General features: G+C 51.5%; 1 protein-coding gene across 1 annotated transcript in view; it reads left to right on the forward strand.

The window, feature by feature from the left end:
* AKAP13 (A-kinase anchoring protein 13) overlaps positions 1-23,445 on the forward strand; it is a 318,409-nt gene extending 294,964 nt beyond the window's left edge. The window contains exons 28-38 of the mRNA XM_052660082.1: positions 2,418-2,494; positions 3,267-3,448; positions 3,548-3,630; positions 6,110-6,304; positions 10,737-10,898; positions 11,570-11,640; positions 12,096-12,140; positions 14,662-14,712; positions 15,736-16,158; positions 17,697-18,030; positions 19,105-23,445. Coding sequence (XP_052516042.1) covers positions 2,418-2,494; positions 3,267-3,448; positions 3,548-3,630; positions 6,110-6,304; positions 10,737-10,898; positions 11,570-11,640; positions 12,096-12,140; positions 14,662-14,712; positions 15,736-16,158; positions 17,697-18,030; positions 19,105-19,154 — 1,673 coding nt within the window. The 3' untranslated portion in view covers positions 19,155-23,445. The remainder of the gene's footprint in view (positions 1-2,417; positions 2,495-3,266; positions 3,449-3,547; positions 3,631-6,109; positions 6,305-10,736; positions 10,899-11,569; positions 11,641-12,095; positions 12,141-14,661; positions 14,713-15,735; positions 16,159-17,696; positions 18,031-19,104) is intronic.
* Positions 23,446-24,641: the final 1,196 nt, after the last annotated feature.

Genomic DNA, 24,641 nt, shown 5'->3' on the forward strand with positions numbered 1-24,641 from the left:
GGGTCAGTGATGTCGTAGGCTGCCGATAACGCCTAAGCGTCCTTAGCCAGCTCGGGTCTGCCCCTGCTCAGAGCGAGGCATGCAGGTAGACGACGCAGGACACCCTGCTTAGAAGTTGGGCTCGGACTGCAGAGGTGTTTAAAGAGGTTCTTGCCCTGCGGTGTGATGGCTGCTGGAACAGAGGCCTGAATGGGCGACCAGGAGAGGGGCTTTCAAGTCACGTCTTGAAGGAGGGAGAGAAGGAAGCATGAGAGCGTGGAGCCCTGGGAGGGGCGGGTGGGTGGGCGGCGGAGCGAGGAAGAAGCTGGGGGTGGACATGTGCTCAGGCGAGGGGCTGACCGTGATCCCCGGGGTGGCAGGGGCTCACAACAGAGGGTTTGAGCAGGACAGGGGTGGAGTCAAGTGTGGGTGGTGCTCTGCTGGGGGTGGCCGGAGAACAGCCGGAGCCCGGGGGGACCGCCGACCAAGCTGAGGACAGTCCCTGGTGCAAGGACCCAGGGGAGGGTCCTCCAGGCAGGGTCACTTCAGAGAGAAGAAACACCCCTTCCAGCCCCCAGCCAGCTCTGCATCTCCCTGCTCCGTGATGCACTGCGTGGTCCCCGGAGCTCCCTCCTGTGACATCCTGAGACCACAGCCAGGGGCTCTGACCTCCCCACTGCAGCGAGGCTGCCTCCTGGTCGTGAAGTGCCAGTCCTCTTGTGAGACCAGGCTTCCTAGAGCGGCCACTGCCTAGAGCCAGCGCCTTGTTCCTTCTCTACACAGCAGTTGATTCATTCGTTCCCGAAATAAAAAATAATCGATTCCAGCTGTTGGGACGAAATCCTGGTCCAAGCAATGGCAGAACGATAGGCTTCCTGGCCCAAACGTCTCCAGCAGGAAGAGGAGTTGGTTTCGAGTCATTTTCACCCCCAGTGAACTTGTGCCAAGAACAGCCAGTCCTGTGTCGAGTAACCCTTGAAAAAGGATGGAACTGGTTTTCTCTCATCTGCTGACACTGGTCACATAAACCGTAGGATCAAAACTAAAGTTGAAAACTTACGTGTTAGGACTTTTTTTTTTTGGCAGACACCTGAACTATTTAAACTTTAAAAAAACAACTAAGCTGTCAAAACTCATAGTAGTGCATGGAAAATTACTGTGGTCTGTGCTGAAAACTAGACCTCCCCAGGACTCGGGCCTGCTTGCCTCTGTTCCTTGTAGCTTTGCCGTGAATTACACAGGGAGGCAACCCCGTCTTGGCAGAAGTGTTGGAAAAGGCCGGGAGGGGCCTGACCACCCAGGAGGGGGCTGCAGAAGTCAGCCTGTTGTTTTCCCCAGGGAGTCATAGGCGCCCCAGCCCCTTTCCTGGCTGAAGGTGGTACAGATAGGGGCCAGCCTGTGAGGTCTCGGTAGACGACTCGCCTCCAGGGATGTCCTACCTTGTCCTTAAGGGAGTGCTGGGAAATGTCACCGCATACACCTTGAGAATTAGAGCAACTGTTGGTGGCGTTCTTTTGATTTCTGGATCCAGCTAGAGATGTTATTTAGTTATTAATTTTGAACACCGAAAAGCATCTTGTATTGGGATACAGCCAGGTGGTAGTTTCAGGTGGACAGCAGAGAGACTCAGCCATCGTACGCATGCGTCCATTCTCTCCCGAACCCCCTCCCAGCCAGACTGACGCAGCACGTTGAGCAGCGTTCCCTGTGCTAGACAGCAGGTCCTTGTTGGTTATCCGTTTTAAATACAGCATTGTGTACATGTCCATCCCAAACGCCCTAACTGTCCGTCCCCGCCCCCGGCAAGCATAACCAGTTAGAGGTGTTAATTTGCCTCTTGCTGCATCTCAGTTGAGAAGAGTAGGCCGTCTCTGTGGCACGGAGAGGTTGAGGTTGCCAGCGCCGTGTTGGGCCGAGCAGAGCACGGTGCTCGGTGTACTCGAGATGGCGTGGGTGTTGGGGGCCCCCTTGTCCTCCAGGGCCTGTGGAAGAAGCCTGCCTTTCATGACGAGACAGATAGTCCTCTGCGTCACCTCCTGGCAGCCTTCCTGTCTGCTGCCCCACACCTTTCCCCTTACCGTGGTCAGGAGCTGAGAGACACTGTGAGCAAGAGCATTTTGAGGAATGTGTTGCTGTAGCCTGCTTCCCAACTTTTAAAGTGTTTTATTCTTAAAGACCTTGCCTTGTGGGATCCGTCTTTCCAGCACTTAGTGCTCAGACCTTCCCTGAACAGGGTTTTGGTGATCAATCCCATTTCAAAATGCCTCTAAGAAATCTAGTGGCCAGATGTGGACCCTGTGGAGGTGTCAGACCCTGGCCCGGGAGGAGCGTGGTAAAGCGCCGTGTGGGTGGGCTACTGGGTTATCGTCTGGTTGCGCGCCCTGGAGGTGCTTCCCTGCCCAGTGACTGTGGCGCTCTCTCCCCTCGCCACTCTGCAGAGGTCCAAGCGGTCCTGTTGACTGACATCTTGGTCTTCCTTCAAGAAAAAGACCAGAAGTACGTCTTTGCGTCATTGGTAAGCAAGTGGCTCATCTCTGCTGTTCGTAATTAACAGTGTCCACCACAGTGAGGGTGGGTGGTGAGTGCAGTTCAGGGTTACCGCTCTGGCGCCCTCTCAGAATCGACTAGGGCAGAGTCCTCTGGGTCATTTCTCACGTACCCTTGCAGTTTTCTGCCCACCTCCCTCCCCTCCAGTTATGTTTCTGCTCCCTCAGAATCCTTCTGAGAGCCTTCGGCATTTGATCCCAAAAGAAGCCTGTCGCTGTAATATTTCTCATGTATTGTGTTTTTACAAATTGTTCCCCCTTATAGCCTTGCCAACCAGAGTCTATGACAAAAACCAGAAAGGGCTCGAACCTTGATAGCCTTAAATTTCTGTTTTCCTTTTTAGAAATTATTTTCTGTTGGATAAAATGTGAGTGAAATAACCAGCTATTTGGTTTTTCTCCTAAATCTGCCATTGTGTGTTAAGCCATGTGCTTTTTTTTTTTTTTTTGAGAGAAAAACAAGATATCATGTATTAACCCATATGTTTGGAGTCTAGAAGAATGGTGCTGATGAACCTGTCTCAGGGCAGGAATAGAGACACAGTGTAGAAAGTGGGCTTGTGGACGCAGTGGGGGAAGGAGAGGGTGGGTGCGTGGAGAGAGCAGCGCGGGCGCATATCCACCGCCGCGCGTCAGCCGCAGGCTCCTCAAGGGCACCTAGTCCGCCCTGAGATGGAAGCTGTCTTGAGAGTTGGGTTGTTGCGTCCACGTCTTCCTAGATGCACTCTCCCCACTTTCCAGGACCAGAAATCGACAGTGATCTCTCTGAAGAAGCTGATTGTGAGGGAAGTAGCGCACGAGGAGAAAGGCTTGTTCCTCATCAGTATGGGGATGAAGGACCCGGAGATGGTGGAAGTCCACGCCAGCTCCAAGGAGGAGCGCAGCAGCTGGATTCAGATCATCCAGGACACAATCAACACCCTGTGAGTTGCACCCCGCCCTCCAGGATCGCTTGATGGGGCGGGCCGCCGTCCGGGTAACGGGCCTCTGAATAACGCGCTGTTCTGTTGCGGTTGTGTCAGGAACCGAGACGAAGATGAAGGAATTCCTAGTGAGAACGAGGAAGAAAAGAAGATGTTGGACACCAAGGCCCGGGAGTTAAAAGGTGAAGCTGGTGGAAGCGGCCCAAGGGCCTCTCAGGGCAGGGGATTGCGGGGGGAAGGGGGTGCAGTCACACGGGGTGCGGGGAGAAGGGGGTGCCGTCACACAGAACCCCTGTAGATTTTTGGTTGATCCCACAGCTGGCCGGACAGGCACGAACCAGGGAGGGGGATAGCTCGTCACAAAAGAGAAACCAGGTCTGAGCCGATGCAGGTCGTGCAGGAACCCTGTACAGTGAGCATGGCCCATGGGAACGTGTCTGATGCTAGGTCGTGGGGATGTTGGTTCTCTGACTCAGCGTCAGCGTCTGTGGGCCCTGGTGAGTCTCGGTACTTTGTAACGGAAGAAGTTGCTGGAATTCACAGGCACATCTAAGATTAAAACAGGAAGGAGAGAAAAGTGCTTAAGGGAAATAATTTCCCAGTTAATCCATTTATCGGTCACCCCCACCACGGTGCCCTGCGTTCCAAGTGTGGCCCTGGGTGGTTCAGGGCGAAGTGTGCTTCCGGGTGGGATTTGACTACTGTCTGTCGAGGCTGCTGTCTCGTGCGAGCTTGTCTCCACCCCTGCAAGGCTGTACTCTAAGCAGGTGAGAAAGCCGGGCCCACGACGGCGGAGCGGCCCAGGGCCTCACACCCCGCTCCCTGCAGAGCCGGGTTCTGCTCTCTGCTGAGCTGCTCGTGTGTCTTCCCCTTTGGTGCTACTGGGTGTTCTGAAAGAAGCATGTATTGTGCTCTGGAAAGAAGTAAGGCCAAGAGTCTAGCACCTGTAGGCTCCTGAGGAGTTCAGTTCATTCTCTGTCAACAGTGAGAGGAAAAACAAACGATGGACAGATTGAGACTGGAGCCAGTGTCTCGTTGTTATCGCTTCCTGTGAGCAGGATGGCAGAGATGAGACCCGCCTGCTTTTTAATTGAAGGATGATTGCTTTTCAGTATCGTGTTGGTTTTCTGCCATGTACATGAGCGTGAAGGGAACAGCCTTGTCTTCACTGAGGCACCTGGCCAGCCACAGTGCTCGGTGCTGGGATGCAGTGATTCCTGAACTGGAGTCCCTGCCGTCGGGGGGACCTACATAGATGATGGGCCCTGTGGACCACAGGCACGTAGAGAGTGTGTGGGGCCTGGGAATCCTGCCTATAGTCAGTCTCACAAGAAACTGACACATGAACCACATCTGGGGGGAAAAAAACACCAATTCACCAGGTGAAGAACAGTTAGGTGGAAAACGAAAAAGGAGTGAAGGTCTAGTGTGTCTGGGAGTCAGGGCTGAGTGACGGGAGACTAAGCCTGGGGGCCACCTCAGGTTGAAGTTCAAGCAGGGAATGATACAGTTTTTTTAGCAAAATGTAAGCAAGTTTTTAAAATCTGTATTGATGCCAGTTGGGAGAATTGCTTGCAGGTGCTGGGAGAGCCCACTAGGAGTGGGCACGCCAACTGGGGGACTCTCCGGATAGGTTGGGTGAGAAGTGGGCTGGAGGCGGGGTGGAGGCAAGTGAGAGATGAGGAACCACTGGGGGTGGTGGGACAGAGTGTGGAGAGAAACCTTCCCCCGGTATCCAGCCTGGGTAACCAGGGGGTAAAGGTGCTGTTGACCGAGGAAGAGGGCCAGGGCTCCAGGGAGGAGGTGGATGGGGTGGGGGCAGAAGCAGAGAACAGAGGCTTCTGACCTGCAGAGAACCAGGCGTCTAAGTGGAGGTGCCACTTGACAATGAGACTCAGCAGTCTGGTGCCCAAAAAGTGAGTCGGACTTGGGTGTCTTGTGTGAGTTAATGGGCTTCCCTGGTGGATCAGACAGAGAATCTTCCTGCAATGTGGAAGACTCAGGTTTGAGTCGGGAAGATCCTCTGGAGAAGGGAATGCCGCCCACTCCAGTAGAATCCCTTGGACAGAGGAGCCTGGCGGGCTACAGTCTGTGGAGTCGCAAAGAGTCGGCCATGACTGAGCGACTAACACTTTGAGTTATCAGCACGTGAGAAGTAACTGAAGCTGTGGGAGTGGATGAGATCCCCGAGAAGGAAGTGTGTAAGCTGTGGAAGGCAGTCCAGGGGGAGCAAGGGCACCATTCGCAGGTCCGTAACGTGCCAGAGGAGTGGGAGGAAGAGAGCCAGCCTGGCAGTGTCTGAGGGCCCGGGGCGGGCAACAGGTTTACATGTCGCTGGAGAAGAGGAGATGGAAGACTGGGTTGGATGCAGGGGTGAAAGCCCCCTTGGAGAGAGCAGATGCAGCGAGGGACAGAGCCAGAGAGGAGTGCAGGGGCTGAGGAACGAGCAGTGCGGTGGGAGAGTGGGGCACAGCGCACGCTTGTTACCTCGGAAATCCTCAGGACAGATGAAAGTCACCCTCAGGATGAAACAGGAAGGGGGCGTAGGGGAAGCCGCGTTCCTTGCTGTCCCGGGCGTTGCCACGAGGTGGCGCGCGTGTCTTAGTCACCACCTCTAGCTGACCTGTCAGATGACCAGATCCCTTCTCCAAATGCCCACAGAGCAACTTCAGCAAAAGGACCAGCAGATCCTGCTCCTGCTGGAAGAGAAGGAGATGATTTTCCGGGACATGACTGAGTGCAGCACGCTCTTGCCAGAGGACTGCTCCCCAACCCACAGTTGTAGAACCCTCTTCCGCTCCAACACAGAAGAGGCTCTCAAAGGAGGACCTTTAATGAAAAGTGCAATAAATGAAGGTAATTTACATTCAGCATCGCCCCCCCACCCACCCACAGTGGTATGCACGCTAGCATTATCTACCATTGAGCACTTTTTTTCGTTGTTTCGAAGCACAAAATACAGAAAACAACCCAAAACATGTTTTGCTTTAGTAAATCATTATCAGGTGAGCATCCTTCTAACTATTTCCCAGGTCCAGAAATAAAAATGTGGCCAGATCCCTAAAAGCCTTTCTGCATCTCCTGTCCCCGTCACAGCTCTCTCCCTCCCTCCTACAAGCCATAGGTATTATGACTTTTAGAGTAATTACTTAGGTTTCTTTATGGTTTTATGTGGCCATGTAAAATCGTACATGTGGTTTTCGGCATGTTGATAGACACTGTGATTTAGTTGTGTCTGTGGTTTTTGATACTAATTTTTAAGGTTCTTCATTTACAGTCCTCCACCCACCGCACTATCCCTCTTTTCCACACAGTTGATCCTTGAGCTTTCTGGCCTGCAGGTTTCTCTTTTTTGAACTTTATCCGTGCAGCAGTTCTGTTCTTCAGCCTTCTGGTTCCTTCAGAAGGTGCTCAGCTGGGTTTGGGGGCTCAGATGCTCAAAGGTGAAACACCTTTGGCAAGCTGTGTTCCTATAGTATTTCATCTGGAGACACATGCTGTCTAGTTGTCTTTTTTTATTATTTTTTGTAACATGTAGGTTTCCCCTATTATTTACCAGCTTTCAAAATAGTGAACTGACTTATGGTCATTCTCTGAAAGTGACCAGTACTTTTAAAATATTATTATAGACTCATTTAAACATATCTGATGGTCTTTGAGCCATTATGCTTCTTATCCTTATTGAAAAAGTTTAAAAGGGCCTCACTCTCTGCCAACGTGTACCTTTTCGTGTTACCTCTGAACCCTTTTGACATGACCCCAGCGGTCTTTGAGAGCCGCTCTGCTCTTTGTTAAAATGTTCCGGGTTCATCTTGTTTTCTGCACATGTCTGGCATTAGCCTTTCTCTGAGAAGCTGTGGTTTCTTCTCGTGAGAAATGATGTCTCAAGAGCACTATCTAGGTGCTGGGGGTGGTTGTCACTGCTGGGGTTTTCACTGTTAGTAGGTTGGGCCTTTTCAGTGGACCTTTTGGTTGGTATTGAATTACACCAGTATAGACTTAGTTCCCCTTGTGAGCTACAGTGTTTTTACTTGCGTGCTCAGTTCTGTCTGACTCTTTGTGATCCCGTGGAGTGTAGCCCTCCAGGCCCCCCCTGTCTATGGGATTATCCTGGCAAGAATACTAGAGTGGGCTGCTGTTTCCTCCTTCATGGGATCTTCCCAACCCGGGGATCGAACCTATGTCTCCTACATTGGCAGGTGGATTCTTTACCACTGAGCCACCTGGGAAGCCCTGTTTTTACTTAATGTCTTCTGTAATACACTTGTATCTCTTTTCCTCCATACTGTGAATCCTCATTCTTAAGGGTACATTATGAAGTATCCTATATTTACCCTAACACACAGGCACTAATACTGCTGTCACTAAATAGGACTCTTAAAAGTCTGTTCTACTGGATATAAAACCCTTGGTTCCCAGTTTCTTCAAGTACCCTAATTCTCAAATGTGTTACCCATTTTTCTCTGACGTAAAACATTCCAGAGTCCAGTCATAATTTGATTTCCCCCATATATATATAAGTCACATGCTCTTTGCCTTGATGCCCAAAGGATTATTTTTCCCGAAATCCAAGTCGTTTTACTAGAATATGCCTTGGTGATGGTGATTCTGGAATGATGTTCTCAGGTTTACAGCATTCTGTTTTAATTTATAGTCGCAAACTTTTCAGATTTCAGAGATGTGTTCTTATAACTCTTAGTGTCTTTCCTGTGCGCTGGCTTTGATTTTCTTCCTCAAGGCTCCCACTATCCATATTATTGGATCACCTTTGCCTGTCTGCAGTGCTTCTTGCTCTCCCAGAGTGCTTTTTTTATATCTTCATCTTTTTAACATGTAAACATATCCATTCACCTCCTGTTTTCTTAAGTCATTTTCTGGTGGGTTTACTTTCTCTCAGAGTCTAGTTTAGTTTTCAGAAAGGGGTATTTTTTTCCCTTTTGTTTCCAATTGTTTGACTTTTGCCGCCTCCCTTCTGTGTCTCTTCCTTCTGACTGGGGTCTTCCGCATCTTGCGTTTTTTTTACCCTATTACTCACTCACTCTATGGACGCGGCCTTCTGATGTGCTTTTATCATGTGTAGGGCAGCTGCACCCCTTTTTCTTTCTCTCTCTCTTTTCTTAACTTTGCATGGGATTTGACTTTGACATTTTTCTGTCGCTCATTTTCGTGTAAAAATTCCAATCCCAAAGAAAAGCAATGCCAAAGGATGGTCAAACTACCATTGAACTGCACTCATCTCACACACTAGCAAAGTCATGCTCAAAATTCTCCAAGTCAGGCTTCAACAGTACGTGAACCATAAACTTCCAGATGTTCAAGCTGGTTTTAGAAAAGGCAGAGGAAACAGAGATCAAACTGCCAACATCTGCTGGATCATAGAAAAAGCAAGAGAGTTCCAGAAAAACATATACTTCTGCTTTACTGACCACACCAAAGCCTTGGACTGTGTGGATCACAACAAACTGTGGAAAATTCTTAAAGAGATGAGAATACCAGACCACCTTACCTGCCTCCGGAGAAATCTGTATGCAGGTCAAGAAACAACAGTTAGAACTGGACATAGAACAACAGACTGGTTCCAAATTGGGAAAGGAGTACGTCAAGGCTGTATATTGTCACCCTGCTTATTTAACTTCTATGCAGAGTACATCATGAGAAACGCTGGGCTGGAGGAAGAACAAGCTGGAATCAAGATTGCTGGGAGAAATATCAATAACCTCAGGTATGCAGATGACACCACCGTTATGGCAGAAAGTGAAGAAGAACTAAAGAGCCTCTTGATGCAAGTGAAAGAGGAGAGTGAAAGAGCTGGCTTAAAACTCAGCATTCAGGAAACTAAGATCATGGCATCCAGTCCCATCCCTTCATGGCAAACAGATGGGGAACAGTGGTAACAGTGACAGACTTTATTTTGGGGGCTCCAAAATCACCGTATATGATGACTGCAGCCATGAAATGAAATGACGCTTGCTCCTTGGAAGAAAAGCTATGACAAACCTAGACAGCTTATTCAAAAGCAGAGACATTACTTTGCCAACAAAGGTCTATCTAGTCAAAACTGTGGTTTTTCCAGTGGTCATGTATGGATGTGAGAGCTGGACCATAAAACTGAGCACCAAAGAATTGATGCTTTTGAACTGTGGTTTTGGAGAAGACTCTTGAGAGTCCCTTGGACTGCAAGGAGATCAGACCAGTCAGTCCTAAAGGAAATTAGTCCTGAATATTCATTGGAAGGACTAATGCTGAAGCTGAAACTCCAGTGCTTTGGCCACCTGATGTGATGTGAAGAAAAGACCCTGATGCTGGGAAAGATTGAAGGCAGGAGAAGGGGACAACAGGATGAGACGGTTGGATGGCATCACTGACTCGATGGACTTGAGCTTGAGCAAACTCCGGGAGTTGGTGATGGACAGGGAAGCCTGGCGTTCTGTGGTTCATGGGGTCGCAAAGAGTCAGACAGAACTGAGCGACTGAACTGAACTGAAACTTTTAGGCTCAGATCAGTTTCTTCACTTCACTGGCCTCTTCTATTGTTTCCCTGCAGTGTTTCAGAAGATGACAGTGACTTTCCTTAGATTCCTGGCCTCTTTTCTCCTCCTCTTTCCACATGGACTTTCTTTTTCCTTCATCTCTGTTGCATCTCTCCTGCTCATTTTCTGTTCCACGTTCAGCTCTTTGTCCTTTCTGTGGAACACTGCTGCTCTAGAAGAGAACCGTGGCTGGTCGGGTTTGATAATTCAGATGCTCAGACTTCCCTGTCCCCCTGACGTCACTACAGGAGGGGCAGAAAGCCTGCCACTTCCCACTGCTGTTCTCAAATCGGCATACCTCACTTCCTGGAGATTTCTTTTTGGCTGCTTCTGGTCTGACTGCAGGAGCCATGCTCCTTCCAGTAAATTACTCTGCCTTCCCTGTATCGTGCTCACTCAGTCGTGTCCGACTCTTCGTGACCTTTTGGACTATAGCCTGCCAGGCTCCTCTGTCCGTGGGGTTTTTCAGGCAAGGATACCGAAGTGGGTTGCCATTTCCTTCTCCAACCTTCCCTGTACCTTTTTACATTTCCTGGATCTCACGTGAATAAGGCTGGAGGTTTAATCTCTGCATTTCCAACAGAATCCAACTACAACACCTGTCCTTAGCTGAGAGCTTTCTCCAAACAAAGGAAGTCTCGTAGTCAACTCTGGGATTTTCTGATCATCTTCCCTATGCATATAGTGTGTTAATCAGGAGATTTTCTTTTTCACATTGTAAGAAGAGATGTCAGTGTTGTGTGTTTACTCTCTTCCAGTGGAGATCCTGCAGGGTCTGGTGAGCGGCAGCCTAAGAGGCTCGCTTGGGCAGGTCGTCAGTAGCCCTGCAGAGCAGGAGGGCGTGGTCGGCCCTGTGTCCCTGCCCCGGAGAGCGGAGACCTTTGGAGGGTTTGACAGCCATCAGATGAATGCTTCAAAAGGTCAGTGGGGTGGTGGTGGTGGTGGTGGTGGTGTTTTAATATAATTGTATTTATTTATTTTTGGCGGTGCTAGGTCTTTGTTGTTGCATGGGGCTCCTGTCTGGTTTTGGTGTGTGGGTTTCTCACTGGTTTCTGCGGAGCACCAGCTCTCAGGTGCATGGGCTCAGTTGCCTCGCAGCATGTGGGATCTTCCTGGATCAGGGATGGAACCCAAGTCGGTTGCACTGGCAGGTGGATTCTCGGCAGGGAAGCCCCTAGGTCAGTGGTTTTGAGCTCATGTGCTCTCCTGGGCAGTCCTTCATCACAGCGAAAAACCCTCTGTACTCAGTGGCTCCATCGCCTCTGTCCCGCTCAGACAGGAAAGGTTTTAGTGAGTTCCTAAGTATCCAGCTGCTGGAACTCAGGGACCTCCATCTGCGTTGAGTTCATTTTGAGTAATAAAAGATTTTCCTGGGATCTCAGCTAAGCTATAGCCAAAGAGGCAATAAGACTGGTTTTTTCCTTTCTGCTCCTAGTTCTTCTGTATCAGTAAACCTGTTTAATAATCATGCGGCTGCCCTTCGGCCAGCATCACTAGGATTCAGGAGTATTTTGTACCTAAGCTGTGCATATAGTATTTTCTTGACTAATCTGTTTTGCAACTTGAAAAAAATACATATTTGTTTGTGTAGGAGGTGAGAAGGAGGAGGGAGATGATGGCCAGGACCTCAGGAGGACCGAGTCAGACAGTGGTCTGAAAAAGGTATTTCTTCCTAAGAGACACTCCTTCCCCACATCCTCCCGGGCCCTTCCTCTAAGTGCATCATCTTGAATTTAGTCCACCGTGATTGTGTTTGGACGCCCAGTTTGCCCTTTTAATTTCCTGCTTCATCTTGAGAGGAAAGCACGTTTCTAAGCAAACAGCACCGTTCTGAGCCCCGTGTTCTTGGCCGTCAGGCCTCTCTGGTTCTGGACGTCACATTCCGGCACACAGCTCTGCCGGCAGGACCGGTTCCACTGAGAGCCCTGTTTAAACACACGCCGCCCCCACCTGAACTCATTGCAAGGCTTCCGCAACAGTTCAGCGTCACCTCTTCACTGCCCTAATGTAGAAAGAACGAACATGGGACATCACAGCATAAGTTAGACACACAATGAATATAATTTTTGCCTCAATCTTCATTTTCTTTACATGCACTTTTTTTTATTGTTTTATAGGGTGGAAATGCTAACCTGGTATTTATGCATAAGAGAAACAGTGAGGTAAGGACACTCTGAGCTCTTTAAAGGAGTATGACTTTGTTGTAGTTGCTGGGTTGAGCCTGTTCGTTTCTGCTTTGCCGGGGTGAGCAAACTGCTGTCATCGGCCCCAGGGCATCGTCCTGTCAGTTTTTTGCCAGAAAATCGCTGCCTCCTAAGCCAGCCTCTGCTCCTCTGTCCTTGAGAAGCCCGTTGCTTTCTTTGAACGTGGGCCGCGAAGCTCCCACAGTGGCTTCTCCATCCACTCACGCTGAGCAGAATTTGTCGCCAGCCTGCCTGTAACTTTAACCTGGCACCAAAGCTGCAGTGTGAAGCATGGCAGAGGAACTTGTGAGTGATTCTGCACAGTGACTCCAGTTGAGTTTTCTTCTCTGAGCACTGCTTCTGACTCCATATGTCACTTTAAAAAGTAGCCCAGGCGTCCCCTGGCAGAGACCAGGTTCCCTGCCTTCCGCCGACCCTGCAGGGTAACCCAGGTCTTTCACCATCTCCCCGTCTCCTTGGGTTCCTCTGAGGAAATCCTCCTGAAGGCTCCAAGCTTAGTTGACTCTGCACATGTGACATTGTCAGCAGGCTGGAGCTGGACCTGGGACAGGGAAGGGCAAGGGTGTACCTCTCAGGCTGTGCTCTGCGCTTCTCTCTGCTTTTCATAGAACACCGTGAAATCCCTGAGGGGCTTCGTTTCAGAATTTCAGATGCAGGGAATCGTTCCTTTTTCCCCTAAACACAGACGGCTGTTTGTCTTCTGTGTTGGCCTGTTAGTCTGCACACTGTGGCACCCTGAAGGAAGCCCCTTCAGTGAATGAAGTAAACCTGCTTTCACACAGACTGCCCCACTCCTGTGCTGCTTAAAAAGCAGCCCTTTAGTTGTTTTTTCCACTTGCCAACTCCCCCCACCCCACCCCACATTGAGTAAGAAGAGTTGGGTAAGAGATCACAGGAGATGAGTGGTTTCCAGGCATTCCAGCACGGACTGCACACTGCAGGTGCTCAGCCAGAGTCAGGTGGCCGGCTGGGACTTCTCCTTCTCTCTGTTAATTAAGAATAAAGTTAAGTGAGGGGCAAAAAGTATTCTCCGAAGAGCTAAGCCTGATAATTAAGTTTTTGTGTTTTTGAATAAGATAAAAGGAATACATGGTTCATGGTAGAAGACTGGAAAACCATCCAATAATGTAAAACAGGAAAACAATAAGTAAATAGCCTACCCCTGAGAAATAGCTACTATTATTAAATGTGTGGTGCTCTATTTTCAGCCTTTTCTTCCACAGGACATGTATTTATGTGTCTAAGTTTCTATGAGTGTGAATTGCATAAAAATAGTTTGGCACAGTTTGTTTCAATACTCCCTGGAACTTCATATCCTGATTTTTTTTCCTCTTAACACTTGAGAAGCATTTTCCTGAGACGTTTGTACAAAACATGCTATTTAACAGCTGTATATTATTATGCTAGTTGCCATAATTTAATCTTTCCAACGGTCAATTCTTCCTCTGCTTTTTTGCTTTGTAAATGATGCAGCCAAGAGCATCCTCATACTTTTTTTTTTGGCAAGGCTATATTATTTCCTCAGCATGCCATCCTCTCCCTAAAAAGGTTATACTGCATCCAACCGTGTCAGTACAAGAGGATTCATCCATTCTCATCATGCTTTCACCAACACTGGGAATTCTTTTTTAATTGACGTTTTGTTGGCTTGATAATTTCAAGTAGTTATTTCTTAATTTTTGCATTGTTCTGACTTGAAATAAGGTTGACTCATTTTCAATATGTTACATCTTCGACCATTTGTATTTCTTCTTTTGTGAATCGCAGGTTTATGTTCCTTGCCTGTTTTTCTACTAGAATGTTTTTTCTTTTGCTTATTGATCTGAGAGCCTTTTTTAAATCAAAGATTTTGTTTGTTTGTTTTTGCCTCATTCTGTTCACTGTCTTCTTTGCCAGATTTTTATTTTACATTTTTATATAGTAAAAGTTGAAATTTCATGTGTGTGTGTGTGTGTGTTCTTTCTTGTTGCTGTCTTTGAAAAGCCTTCCCCATTTCAAGATGAAAAAACATTCTCGTATTTTCTTATAGCTCACTGAATTTTTTTTTCTGTGAGGCTGGATCCCAACTTAAGTTCTTCCAAAGATTTACCCAGTTTCCTCAAAATAATTGACTGATATTCTTTCCTTCTCCATTGACTAGAAATGCTTCTTATCTCCTACACTAAATGCTGTGGTTTGCTTCTGAGCTTTCTGCTGGGTTAAATTGGGATGTGTGCCATTTTTGTACCAGTCATTTTAAATAATTGGAGCTTTATGATACTTTTCACTGTATGTAACTCCTCCCCCACACAGTTGCGCTTGTCTGATCTTATTTTGTTTCTCTTGGCTACTTGGGCACTGGCTTACTCTGTGTGGCACTTTCAGTTTGAAAGTGCTTGATTGAGTTGCAGGCCCCTTGCTGTGGGGTAGGGTGGCTTCCCATCGGGTGACGCACAGCGTGCTGGGGTCTGAGGTGACGGCTTGCTGATTCCTTTTGCAGCAGGTCATCCAGAGCGTCGTCCATCTCCACGAGCTCCTCAGCGCTCTGCAGGTACGTGCCTTTTCTCCTTTGTCCCTTCACTTCCTAGTTGAGAGGGAGACCAGCAAGGGTGTGGCTGGCCTGGATCTTTGAGGTTTATACATTTCTTATGGGTAAATACAGCCCTCAGACAAGAGAGACTAGCTCTCATGATGAGAAAGCTTCCAAAATGCGGTGGTTAAGATCCCCCGGTGGAGGCACTGGCAACCCACTCCAGTATTCTTGCCTGGAGAGCTCCATGGACAAAGGAGGCTGGTGGGCTTAGTCCATGGGGTCACAAAGAGTTGGAAATGACTGTGCAACTTACACTACACTACAAAGTCTCACTGATCCTCTGAGACTAGAGTTGCTGAGCAGATGGTGGATGGCAGGTACCCGGAGCACAGTTAACAGCCATGCCCCAGAGCACAGGGGGTGCAGGCCTTCACAGAGGAGATGCTTCCAGTCTGGACGGCCTTTGTAGGTGTCCGACTTTTTGCACCAGTGGTAAAGAACCCGCCTGTCAGTGCAGGAGACACAAGAGAGCAGGGTCAATCCCTGAGTCGGGAAGATGCCCTGGAGAAGGGCATGGCAGCCCACTCAGTATTCTTGCCTGGAGAATCCCATGGACAGAAGAGCCTGGCAAGGTCCAGTCCATGGAGTTGCAAGGAGTGGGACACTGCTGAGCACACAGTCACACACAGTATCCTCAAATTCGGGTCGCTTCCTTTCTTAAAGATCTAACCAATCCACTTCATGCCTCCTCCCACCTGTAAAGGCACACTCCACCCCAGACAAGGCCTCTGACTGCAAAATCGAAGTCTTGGCACCATTGACCTTCCCCCTTGGTTGCCGCCCAGGGTTATCCTAGAGCACTGATCCTAGAGCAGCTTAGAAAGCAGGGGAGGGCTGGAGTCTGGGTGTGGGCGCCAGCCATGCTCCAGGCGGGCTAGGCACACAGCCCCTCATGTGGGCATCGTACCCCCTCGTGGGCATTGCCCCCCTTGTGCTCATCACCCCGTCGTGTGCATCGCCCCTTCGTGCGTCTCCCCGCAGGGTGTGGTGCTGCAGCAGGACAGCTACATCGAGGACCAGAAGCTGCTGCTGAGCGAGCGGGCGCTCACGCGGACGGCGTCGAGGCCCAGCTCCCTCATCGAGCAGGAGAAGCAGCGCAGCCTGGAGAAGCAACGGCAGGACCTGGCCAACCTGCAGCGGCAGCAGGCGCAGCACCAGGAGGAGAAGCGGCGGCACGAGCGCGAGTGGGAGGCCCGCGAGAGAGCGCTGCAGGAGCGCGAGGCGCGCCTGGCGCAGCGCGAGGACGAGCTGCGGCGCGGCCGCCAGGACCTGGAGCGCGAGCGCGACGAGCTGCAGCAGCGGAAGGACGCCTACCAGGGCGACCTGGAGCGCCTGCGCGCCGCCCAGCGGCTGCTCGAGCGCGAGCAGGAGCAGCTCCGGCGGGACTCGGAGCGGCTCAGCCAGGTACCCGGCGAGGACCCTCGGAGTCCTGAGGACCTCGAGGGCGGGATGCGGGGCTACAGAGGGAGGCCCGACAGGGCGTGGATGTGTGTATACATATGGCTGATTCGCATTGTTGTACAGCAGAAACTAACTGCATGGTAAAGCAGTTATCCTGCAATTTAAAAAATTACCCTCTGTGTGCCCCGCACGGGGGGAAAGTAGGCAGATAGAATATATAGTATATAAAGGCTGATTTTATTCAGTCTGTCTATGCATCAGCAGAGGGGCAGGTGAGGAAGTGAGTCTGTTTTCTCCTTTTTGTCTGTAAGGGGTCGAGAAGTGCATGAAAGGTTGTAGTTTGGCCAGGCCACTGAAGGAGGGGTACCTGGGAGGCCCTTGCCCTGAGCCTGGCCCGTTTAGGCTGGGGTAGCCTCAGTGTCTGTGAGGGTGGCGGTCAGCCATCCAGGATTTGGGGAGCAACCCCTCTGCTCTGTGCCATGTGAGAAATCAGAACCTGAAGGACCTCGTAGCCAAACAGAGAGAACTCACTGTAGGCACCAGACACACGGTGCCTGAGCTCACAGAGCAGTAAGGGCTCTGATGCCCGGGTTAGTGAGAGAACGCACGTGGCGGGGTCAGTGGGCCTCAGCTACAGGGCCGGGCCCATCCCAGCCACAGAGGGGAAAGAGGACATTCTTGCTCGGGGACACTCAGACATCTGGGCTCTGCTTCATTCCCGATATGTCTCGCCACTGTGGATGAAGCCTTTTCCTGCAGCCAGTGCTGATTAAGGAAGGCCTTCCATATATGGGGAGCACACTGACTCCCGAGTTTGCTTCAGTGATAGTCCCTGGCTATTCTAGAACAGGGAAGCCAGAGCCTCCTGGGTATCCTGATACCCACGTTGCCATTCATTTGATCGATTGACCTTGAACAGTGAAGGAAAAGGACACTGCCGTCTTCCAGAGGCGGGCAATTAGGCTTCGTACAGAGGTTTCCAGGTGTGCAGGGAGCACAGGAGCCGGGCCGTGCTTCATGTGGCCCAAGAATGGGTTCCCCAGGGGAGGCTACCCAGAGAACTCAGAGTCTATCTCTTTTAATCTTCGGTTTGACCTTTGACCAAGATCTTGGTGTAAGCACATCTCCACCTGCCCTCTAACCTGAACAGACCTCTCTAATCTCTTAGCACTGAAATAATTATCCACTGCCTCATTTAAATCAGTCATGGGATAAGCAGCTCTTCCTGCCTCTCCAGGGGATAGGAATTGCGAGCTGCCTCATCCAAGGTGCTCCTCATTCTTTACAGTGCTAGTAATAGATGTAGTCGAGGTATCAAAGATGGTCATTTAGCACTTTCGTAGATACCACAGGGAGTGGGGGCGGGAAATGGAACTGAGAAGTTCAGGGTATTGATTTCAAGCTCTCCAGAGTCCAAGGCAGTGAGTGTGCACGGGTCTGACACACCAGCATCCCCAGTGCCCTTGTGCATTGCCCACTGAGCAGTTACTGAGGATGCTGCTGGTCCCCCAAGTCACATCCCTTCTCTCAACCATGCACAGGTTTCATATCAAAACACCAAGCTGCTGCGGATCCCATCCTTCTCTCCAAACCCCGAGGAGACCCCTTCGCCACCTGCACCTTCAATAGCCAAATCAGGGTCGTTGGACTCAGAACTCTCAGTGTCCCCCAAAAGGAACAGCATGTCTCGGACACACAAAGAAAAGGGGCCTTTTCACATGCTGGGTTCCGCCAGCCAGACAAACAAAGCACCAGAGGCTCAGAGCCAGACCCCCGTGCCCACGTCCACGTCCACCCGCCTGTTCGGGTTAGCTAAGCCAAAGGAAAAGAAGGAGAAGAAGAAAAAGGGCAAAGGAAGCCGCTCGCAGCCCGGGGGTAAGTCGCACACCAGGTCTCCCTCTGGCTGCGCCGCCCCTGGGGGCTCTGGCAGCACAGGAGAGGCCGAAAGGGGGCGCCTGCCTTTCAGGCGCATAGAGGCTGACCCCCGTATGTCTCACCAGACCCACTTGCTCCGCCCATAGCGGACTGTTGGGACTTGACGCTGAGAACTGAAATTCTGTGTGGTGTGTGGGCAGAGTGCGGAGCACGGGCCCCTTTCTCACGCTTACTGTCCAGATGAGGAGCGGAGACTCAGTGAATCAGTTACAGGCCTCCCTGCCTTTCCGTCTGGTCCAGTAATAAGCTACTTCAATGGAAAGCTGAATTTGTTGAAATATCAGAAGATTCTTCACCAGTCACTAACTTTTTTATTTAAAGACACAAGTTGAGATACTTGTATAAAGAAATTTCTACTGTAAAGGAGGATGATTTTTTTTTTAAAGATTCTATATATTCATATGCAAGTACTTTCCCTTACCACATAAATATATTTAAACATAAAAGATGCAAATTGCTTATGTGCTGTTGTAAAGTTTAAGGGTTTATATAGCATTTCAAAAAGCAATAAAACTGACGCTGTCTTCCAAAAGACCCAGGAGGAAAAAGAAAAATAATATACTAATAGGTGCTTGGTGAGCATTTTCCGAGGGCAGCTTTAATCCTGCAGGAGATATGAGGCAGGTGTTTTTGACCCCAGACACCCAGGAACCCTGCAGCTCGGGATTAGCTGACGTGCCCGCCAGCGCAGGGCACGCTATCAGATCGCACGACACGAGGTTGAGTCCTTCTCATCAGGGTTGGCCTCTCCCTTCTGTGCAGGAGAGTGTAGAGAAATCCCTGTTTCCAGGCTTGTCTTCTGTCGAGTTCAAGGATCTATAGGCAGAGGACATCATTGAGGACCTCATTGACTATATCAGTGGAGGGGGCGCCGCAGCAGCGGTCATCATCCACCTGCCCAGCATCTGTTTGCATCCTGGGGGACTTGTGTTTAGGGAAGACAGGACAGAATTTACCAATGAAAAGAGCATTTTTGTCTGAATTTCTCTCTCCCTCTTGGCTTCCTTTTTCCAGACGGCCCTGCGTCAGAGGCGCCCACGGAGGGGGAAGAGATTTTCTGCTGACCGGTCCCGCTGCTGTCCTGCCCGGTGACCGTCCTCCCCCACCATCCTGTGTGCACTCCCCCCCACCGATGCCCACACCTGGCGGCCCTCCTCGCTGCCCCAGGGCCTGGGCCCAAGGGACAGATGGTCCTGGGGGTCAGGGTGGGGAAGGAGGCCCAGGATTGCCACCCAACCACTGGCCGGCCCTGCTGAGGTCACATTACAACAAGGATAGTGGCCCCGGAAGTCCAGGCGATGGTTGTGGACATGTCAGGAATGCCTCGAGGCCCAGAGGGTGTTTCCGAATGTGGTCTGAAGCTCTGGCTGCCTTTTGATTTGGGAGAGCAGAACCAAAAATCAAACAGCAGGTAGTTTGCTCTTCTGAACGCGTATGGTACCCGTCTGTATAGACACGTGGAATACGACAGGACTGTGCGTGCTCTACCCCAGACGTCTGGAGGGCTCAGCTCAGCTCCACCCAAGGGCGCTGCCCGCCACCACTTGGTGGGTGCACTCCGAGTCTCAGCCGCTGGTCCCCCCAGGCTGTCTCCTGGCAAACCCACTCATGCACACTTCACCCCCCACTTCTGCGTGTATTTCTCATTCAGAAGGGACGGCGAACAGTTGTGAAAAACAGTGAAAGAAGGCTCGCTGTCTTTAAAAAGCAAATGACCCTGAAACACCTTGATTTTGGTGTTTTGGTCACTTTAGGGGAAAAAAAAAAAGTAATGTCATCAGATCTAAAAGAAATCCTGTATTGGCTTTCCAAGATGTTTGCCCACGGATTCTGAGCACAGAAGTAGAGCGGCCACCTCCCCGTCACCCCTGCAGAGTGACATTTTCTGGTCTTCCTGGCCATTCGCACGTGACCACGACCCCCAGGCCGTCCCTCTGGGATCTCACAGTGGCTCCCCAGGGAAGCCGCTTTTGCCTGCGCCCCCACCAGGAGAGAAGGGTGGCCCCCCGGTGCTCCTCCGCCCGCCCTGGGGCTGCCTGCCTCTCCCTCCAGGGTGGGGTGACCGCCTTATCCTAGCCAGCTGGCCGAAAAGCAGGTGCAGGTGGGTGCGTTGGGCGCATGAAGTGGTTCCCTCCAATTCAGACCAGGAGAAGAGCTGGCCCAGAGGGTACAGCCTTGGAGGGTCTCCTGTCAGGAGGCCTGGCACAGTTTTGATTTCTCCAAGTTTTGCAGTCTAGAGTTCTGATGGTTACTGTACTCTGTCCCTTGAAGATGGCACAAGTGCTGTCTGCTTGTCCTTTTTCCTCCTCTCTCTCTTTTTCTGTGTTTTCATCTGTATTCCTGGAGGCTCGTCGCCAGCCGGCAGGTGCAGGGCGTTTCCCCATGAGGCCCCCGCACCTGCCACGCTTGCTACCCCCTCATTGCGGTGGGGAAGACCCTGGAAAATTCTGTGCTTTCCATGTGGCCTTTGATTCCTGCCTTTCGCCCCTCAGGAGCATGGGTCTTTGAACATAACCTTTTTAAAAACAAACAGATCTGTACCTTGGTGCTTGTTGATGAATTGCAAGCTGGCCTTGCAGATGGAGATATCTATCTTTCAGTTTATTTGAAAGAGGTCTGGTTTAAAAGTTTTAGCTTTAGATTTATTTATTTGTGTGCCGAGTGCGTGTGTGTGTGTCCGTGTGTGTGCGTGTGTGTGTTAAGGGTGAACACACCAGCCCAACGGTTTTGACTGTGTCCGGTCAAGCAGCCCACGCTGCATCCTCACTCCTCCAGGTCTATCAAAGTGCCTTGAAGGCCCAAAGGAAAATTAAGGGTAGGGGGCGAAGTCCCTTTCCTTCCCTCCTCCCACCCCAACCTCATTCTTTGACCGAGAGAAGTCTTCTTCCTTTCTTGAGAGTTAAAAAAACTCGCCACCGTGGGCTTATGTGCCTCGTTTTATCACGGCGATTTCTTACCCTTCAGAAAGGCTTTGAGAACCAGCTGATTTTCTACTGAACCTCGATATGCCCCGCCCCAACCCCCCGACCAAAGACCCTGAACATCAGAAGGTTAGGTTGCCTCCGCCGCCAGTCCCTACAGCTCCGAGAATGGCTGGCCTGCCATGGCCTTGCTTAGACCCCCAGGGAGCTCAGCGCTCCGTCCTGGTCACTGGTTCGGCGGGCCCACGTCCTCCTCCCGGCATCCATGCCCTCACACAGGCTCTCCACCAGAGGTGCCCGGACAGTTTCTGTCCGTCGCCACACAGCTGTATTTCAGTTTCAAAGTGTCCTTTGTTCCCACCTGGTTGTGAAGTTGCAGTTGCCTCGGCTGTTTGGTGGCAGTTTTCTGAAACGATTAGCCCTCCGCCTGCACCCCGCCTGGTCAGGTTGTGGTTGGACGAGTTTCGAATCGGAATCCGAGGGTGTCTCCCGCTGGCCCAGACCCGTGCTTCTCCGTGCCTTGGTCCCCTCTCCCCTTCTGGTGTGGGGTTTGGGGAGCCACCTGGGATTGTTGCTGCTCCTGCTTTTGCTTCTGACCTCCAGGCCGCCTCCGACCTGGAGGCCTCACCTGGTCGCTGAGGTTTCTTTCCTGTGAGAAGGGGCCGCCTCTCAGGGCGACTCAGACTCGGCTCTCCGCAGCGTCCGCAAGCTGGGAAGGCAAGCTTCTCAGCTTAGGGAATCGGGCCTGACCTCCCTTGCATTCAGATTTGGGGGGGCAGATGGAGACACCACCCAGGGTCCCAGAATTGAGTGAGTCACCTGGAAGGAGGCTGCGCCTTCTCTCAGGACTCCCGTCATCTCAGTGGTCACTGTCCTAGTCGGGCGATGTGTGCACTTTAAACGCTCCCCACGGTTGGCTTCACTTCCACGACAATCAGCTATTGACTGTTTGCTTTGAAAATGGAGAGGGTTAACAGCAGCCCAGTTGCCGTCATTCAGCCTTTGCCAACATTCCCCCCTCTACCGCCATGAGAGCGGTCTGTGGGGAGGAACTCCTTAACGAGGTTTCGGTTTTTATTTGGAAAGGTACGAACCTTACCTTTTATCCTCTCATGTCTCAGGGTAATACCACTAAAAATTGTTTTTTGCAGACATTCTCCTGTTACTTGTCTTCCCGAGCCCCTAGTTGCAGCAGTAGGGAGCACGCACTGTAAGACCCTTGGGATTTGTTGTCCCTTAGTTTGGAGGGTGGGTGTTAGTGTGTCTGGTTTATAAATAGTCCCCACCTTAACTAAAAGGTGGCCAGACCTCCAGCCCGGAAGGTGTGGTTCACAGCAGTACTCTGTAATTCATCCCTCGGACCCCGAAGTTCTTTTTCCATAGCCGGTTCTTGCTGCCGAGGATCTGTTATCAGCTTGACGCAGCACTGACGGAGGGCCCAGTGTGCCCCATGGACGGCCACGTCCAGGGGCTGAGCCGGGGAGGAAGTTGGGAGAAACGGACTGGAAAGTGGGCTTCAGCAGCCAGAAGAGGGTGGTTCGGAGGGGACCCCGGCCACTGCCGAGGGCTCTGGAGAGAGAACCCTCCGTGTCGCGGTGGCGGTGGCCGAGGCACGGTGCCCACCATCCCGCAGCGGAGCCCTGGGACACGCTCACCGGTGGCCCCGGGTCACAGCCCCGCCCGGTGCTGCTGCTCCGATCGACCCTCAGACTAGAAGGGCCAGCGGCTCGTTTGGCTGGCTTCACTTTCTTCCCTTCAGCGCCGCGCAACATTGCTAGCTAGCCTGCGCTTTGAGACCTGCCTGCTGGCCAGGCTTTAAGGCGAGAGTCTTTCAGTGCTGCATGAGAGGGGAAGCAAAGCAACAAGGCTTCTCTCCGTGCGCCAGTCGCATTTGTCAGCGGCGTAGCCGGCCGTGAGTTCCTTCTCCATCTGGCGAAGGTTTAAAGACGGGCAGACCCAGCTGGCTGATGAGTCTCCTGCCTGGGCCGCGCCGGCCTCTGCTCACCCCGCCCGGACCGCCCCGGGCTCCAGGGCTCCGACGGGCCACCGCGGTCTCCATTCCGTCCGAGGTTCCGGGCGTGTCACCCCGCCTGACGCGCAGGACACCCAGGACATGCAGGAGGCCGGTTCCCAGACACCTGATACCTCTGCTGTCATTTCGTCATTTTCAGATGCTAGATGGACATTTCTGTGCTGAATCCTATTAAATAAAAAGGGGTTAAAACCCAGATGCTGTATATTAATTTGTAATTATGTATAAACTAAAAGCAGTTTTAAACTGTAAAGATTTTTTTTTTCAGTGTGTTTCCTGGAATTCTGCCACAACATACTGGCTTTGTATTTTATTTATCTTCCTTTCTAGTTATCGGCTTCAGACCCTTGTAAAGCCCCCTTCCACCTTCCAAAAAAATAATAATTATAATAAATGTCCTTTAAGTCTCGATGGTGACTCTGATTTATTCCTGTCCGCATGGGACTCCTGGAGTGAGTCCCAGGGTACTCTGGTTCCCGGTAAAGGGCCCGCCCCCCTCCCCAGCTGTGAGGGAGCCTTCGACCCAGTGAAGCCTTATTTCTGTACCTTCAGGAAGGACCACCCCGGAGCACAAAGTGGTTCCTGGGGAACTCAAGTCCCCCTGGAGCCAGACCCTAGCCTGGAGGCGCCAAGAGTCAGAACCATTTCCCATCAGATAAGTACGATGAAAAACGTCCTTGTTACAGATCCTACTATGTAATCCTTTACATAGATCCTACTGTGTGAAAAAGATGAATGTCAGTTTACTTCTCTCTGCTGACTTTTCCAGCCCGTCCCACCCCCGAACAAGGCAATTGCCAAAAAAACGAATTCAGGGAGAAGACTCTCGTTTGCACGCAGCTCTGAAGGCATTTACTGGGTCTGATCCTCAGAAGTTGCTGGAATGCACAGTAGGAGCTGCTGTTCCCAACCCTAACCCGCCTACAGGCACCTCGTGGAGCCGAGCCTGCCCTGCTGTCCCCGCGAGAAGCCCCTGGGTGCAGCTGGTCACCCGGTGTGATGCGGGAAACAGAATCAGCCCGATTCGCAGCTCTGTGCTCCCAAGCTCCGCGCCCCTCCCCACACAGCCACAACCAAAAAAGAAGAAAGTCCCGCCGGGTTGCCAAATGCCTTCTCTCATTCGGTGAGCTTGGACGCACCCGGATTTCTAAAGAGTCTCCTAGCCCTGGCAATAGTTGCTGCCCCAGAAGCCAGGGAACAGTGGTCCCTTCTCTCCGCCGCCCGCCGCAGCCGTCAGGGCAGCTGCGGCATCTGAACACCCTCAGCGGGGTGGGAGAGTGGTTCCCACGGCCCCGCGCTCCTCTGCTGCCCTGCCCCCACCAGCTCCTCGCTTGGGTCTGAGCCAAGGACAGGCTCCCATCGCCCGGGGCAGGAGACGGGGGGAGGAACCATCCTTTGTTCCAGGAGAAGCCAAAGGCACAAAGCTGGGCAGGCTCCGTGAGGACCAGCCAGCCAGCCAGGTGCAGGGTCCCCGCCTGCTCCTGAAGCAGAAGGGGCCACTTCTGCCCAAGGACCCCCACCCCCGCACCCCACTCAAAGGGAAAGCCAGCCGTGCACCCAGGAAGCAAGTGTGCTAACTGATGCCGCAGGACAGAGAC

The sequence above is a fragment of the Budorcas taxicolor genome, chromosome 21 (genome assembly GCF_023091745.1).
Source record: "Budorcas taxicolor isolate Tak-1 chromosome 21, Takin1.1, whole genome shotgun sequence".
Taxonomy (NCBI): domain Eukaryota; kingdom Metazoa; phylum Chordata; class Mammalia; order Artiodactyla; family Bovidae; genus Budorcas; species Budorcas taxicolor.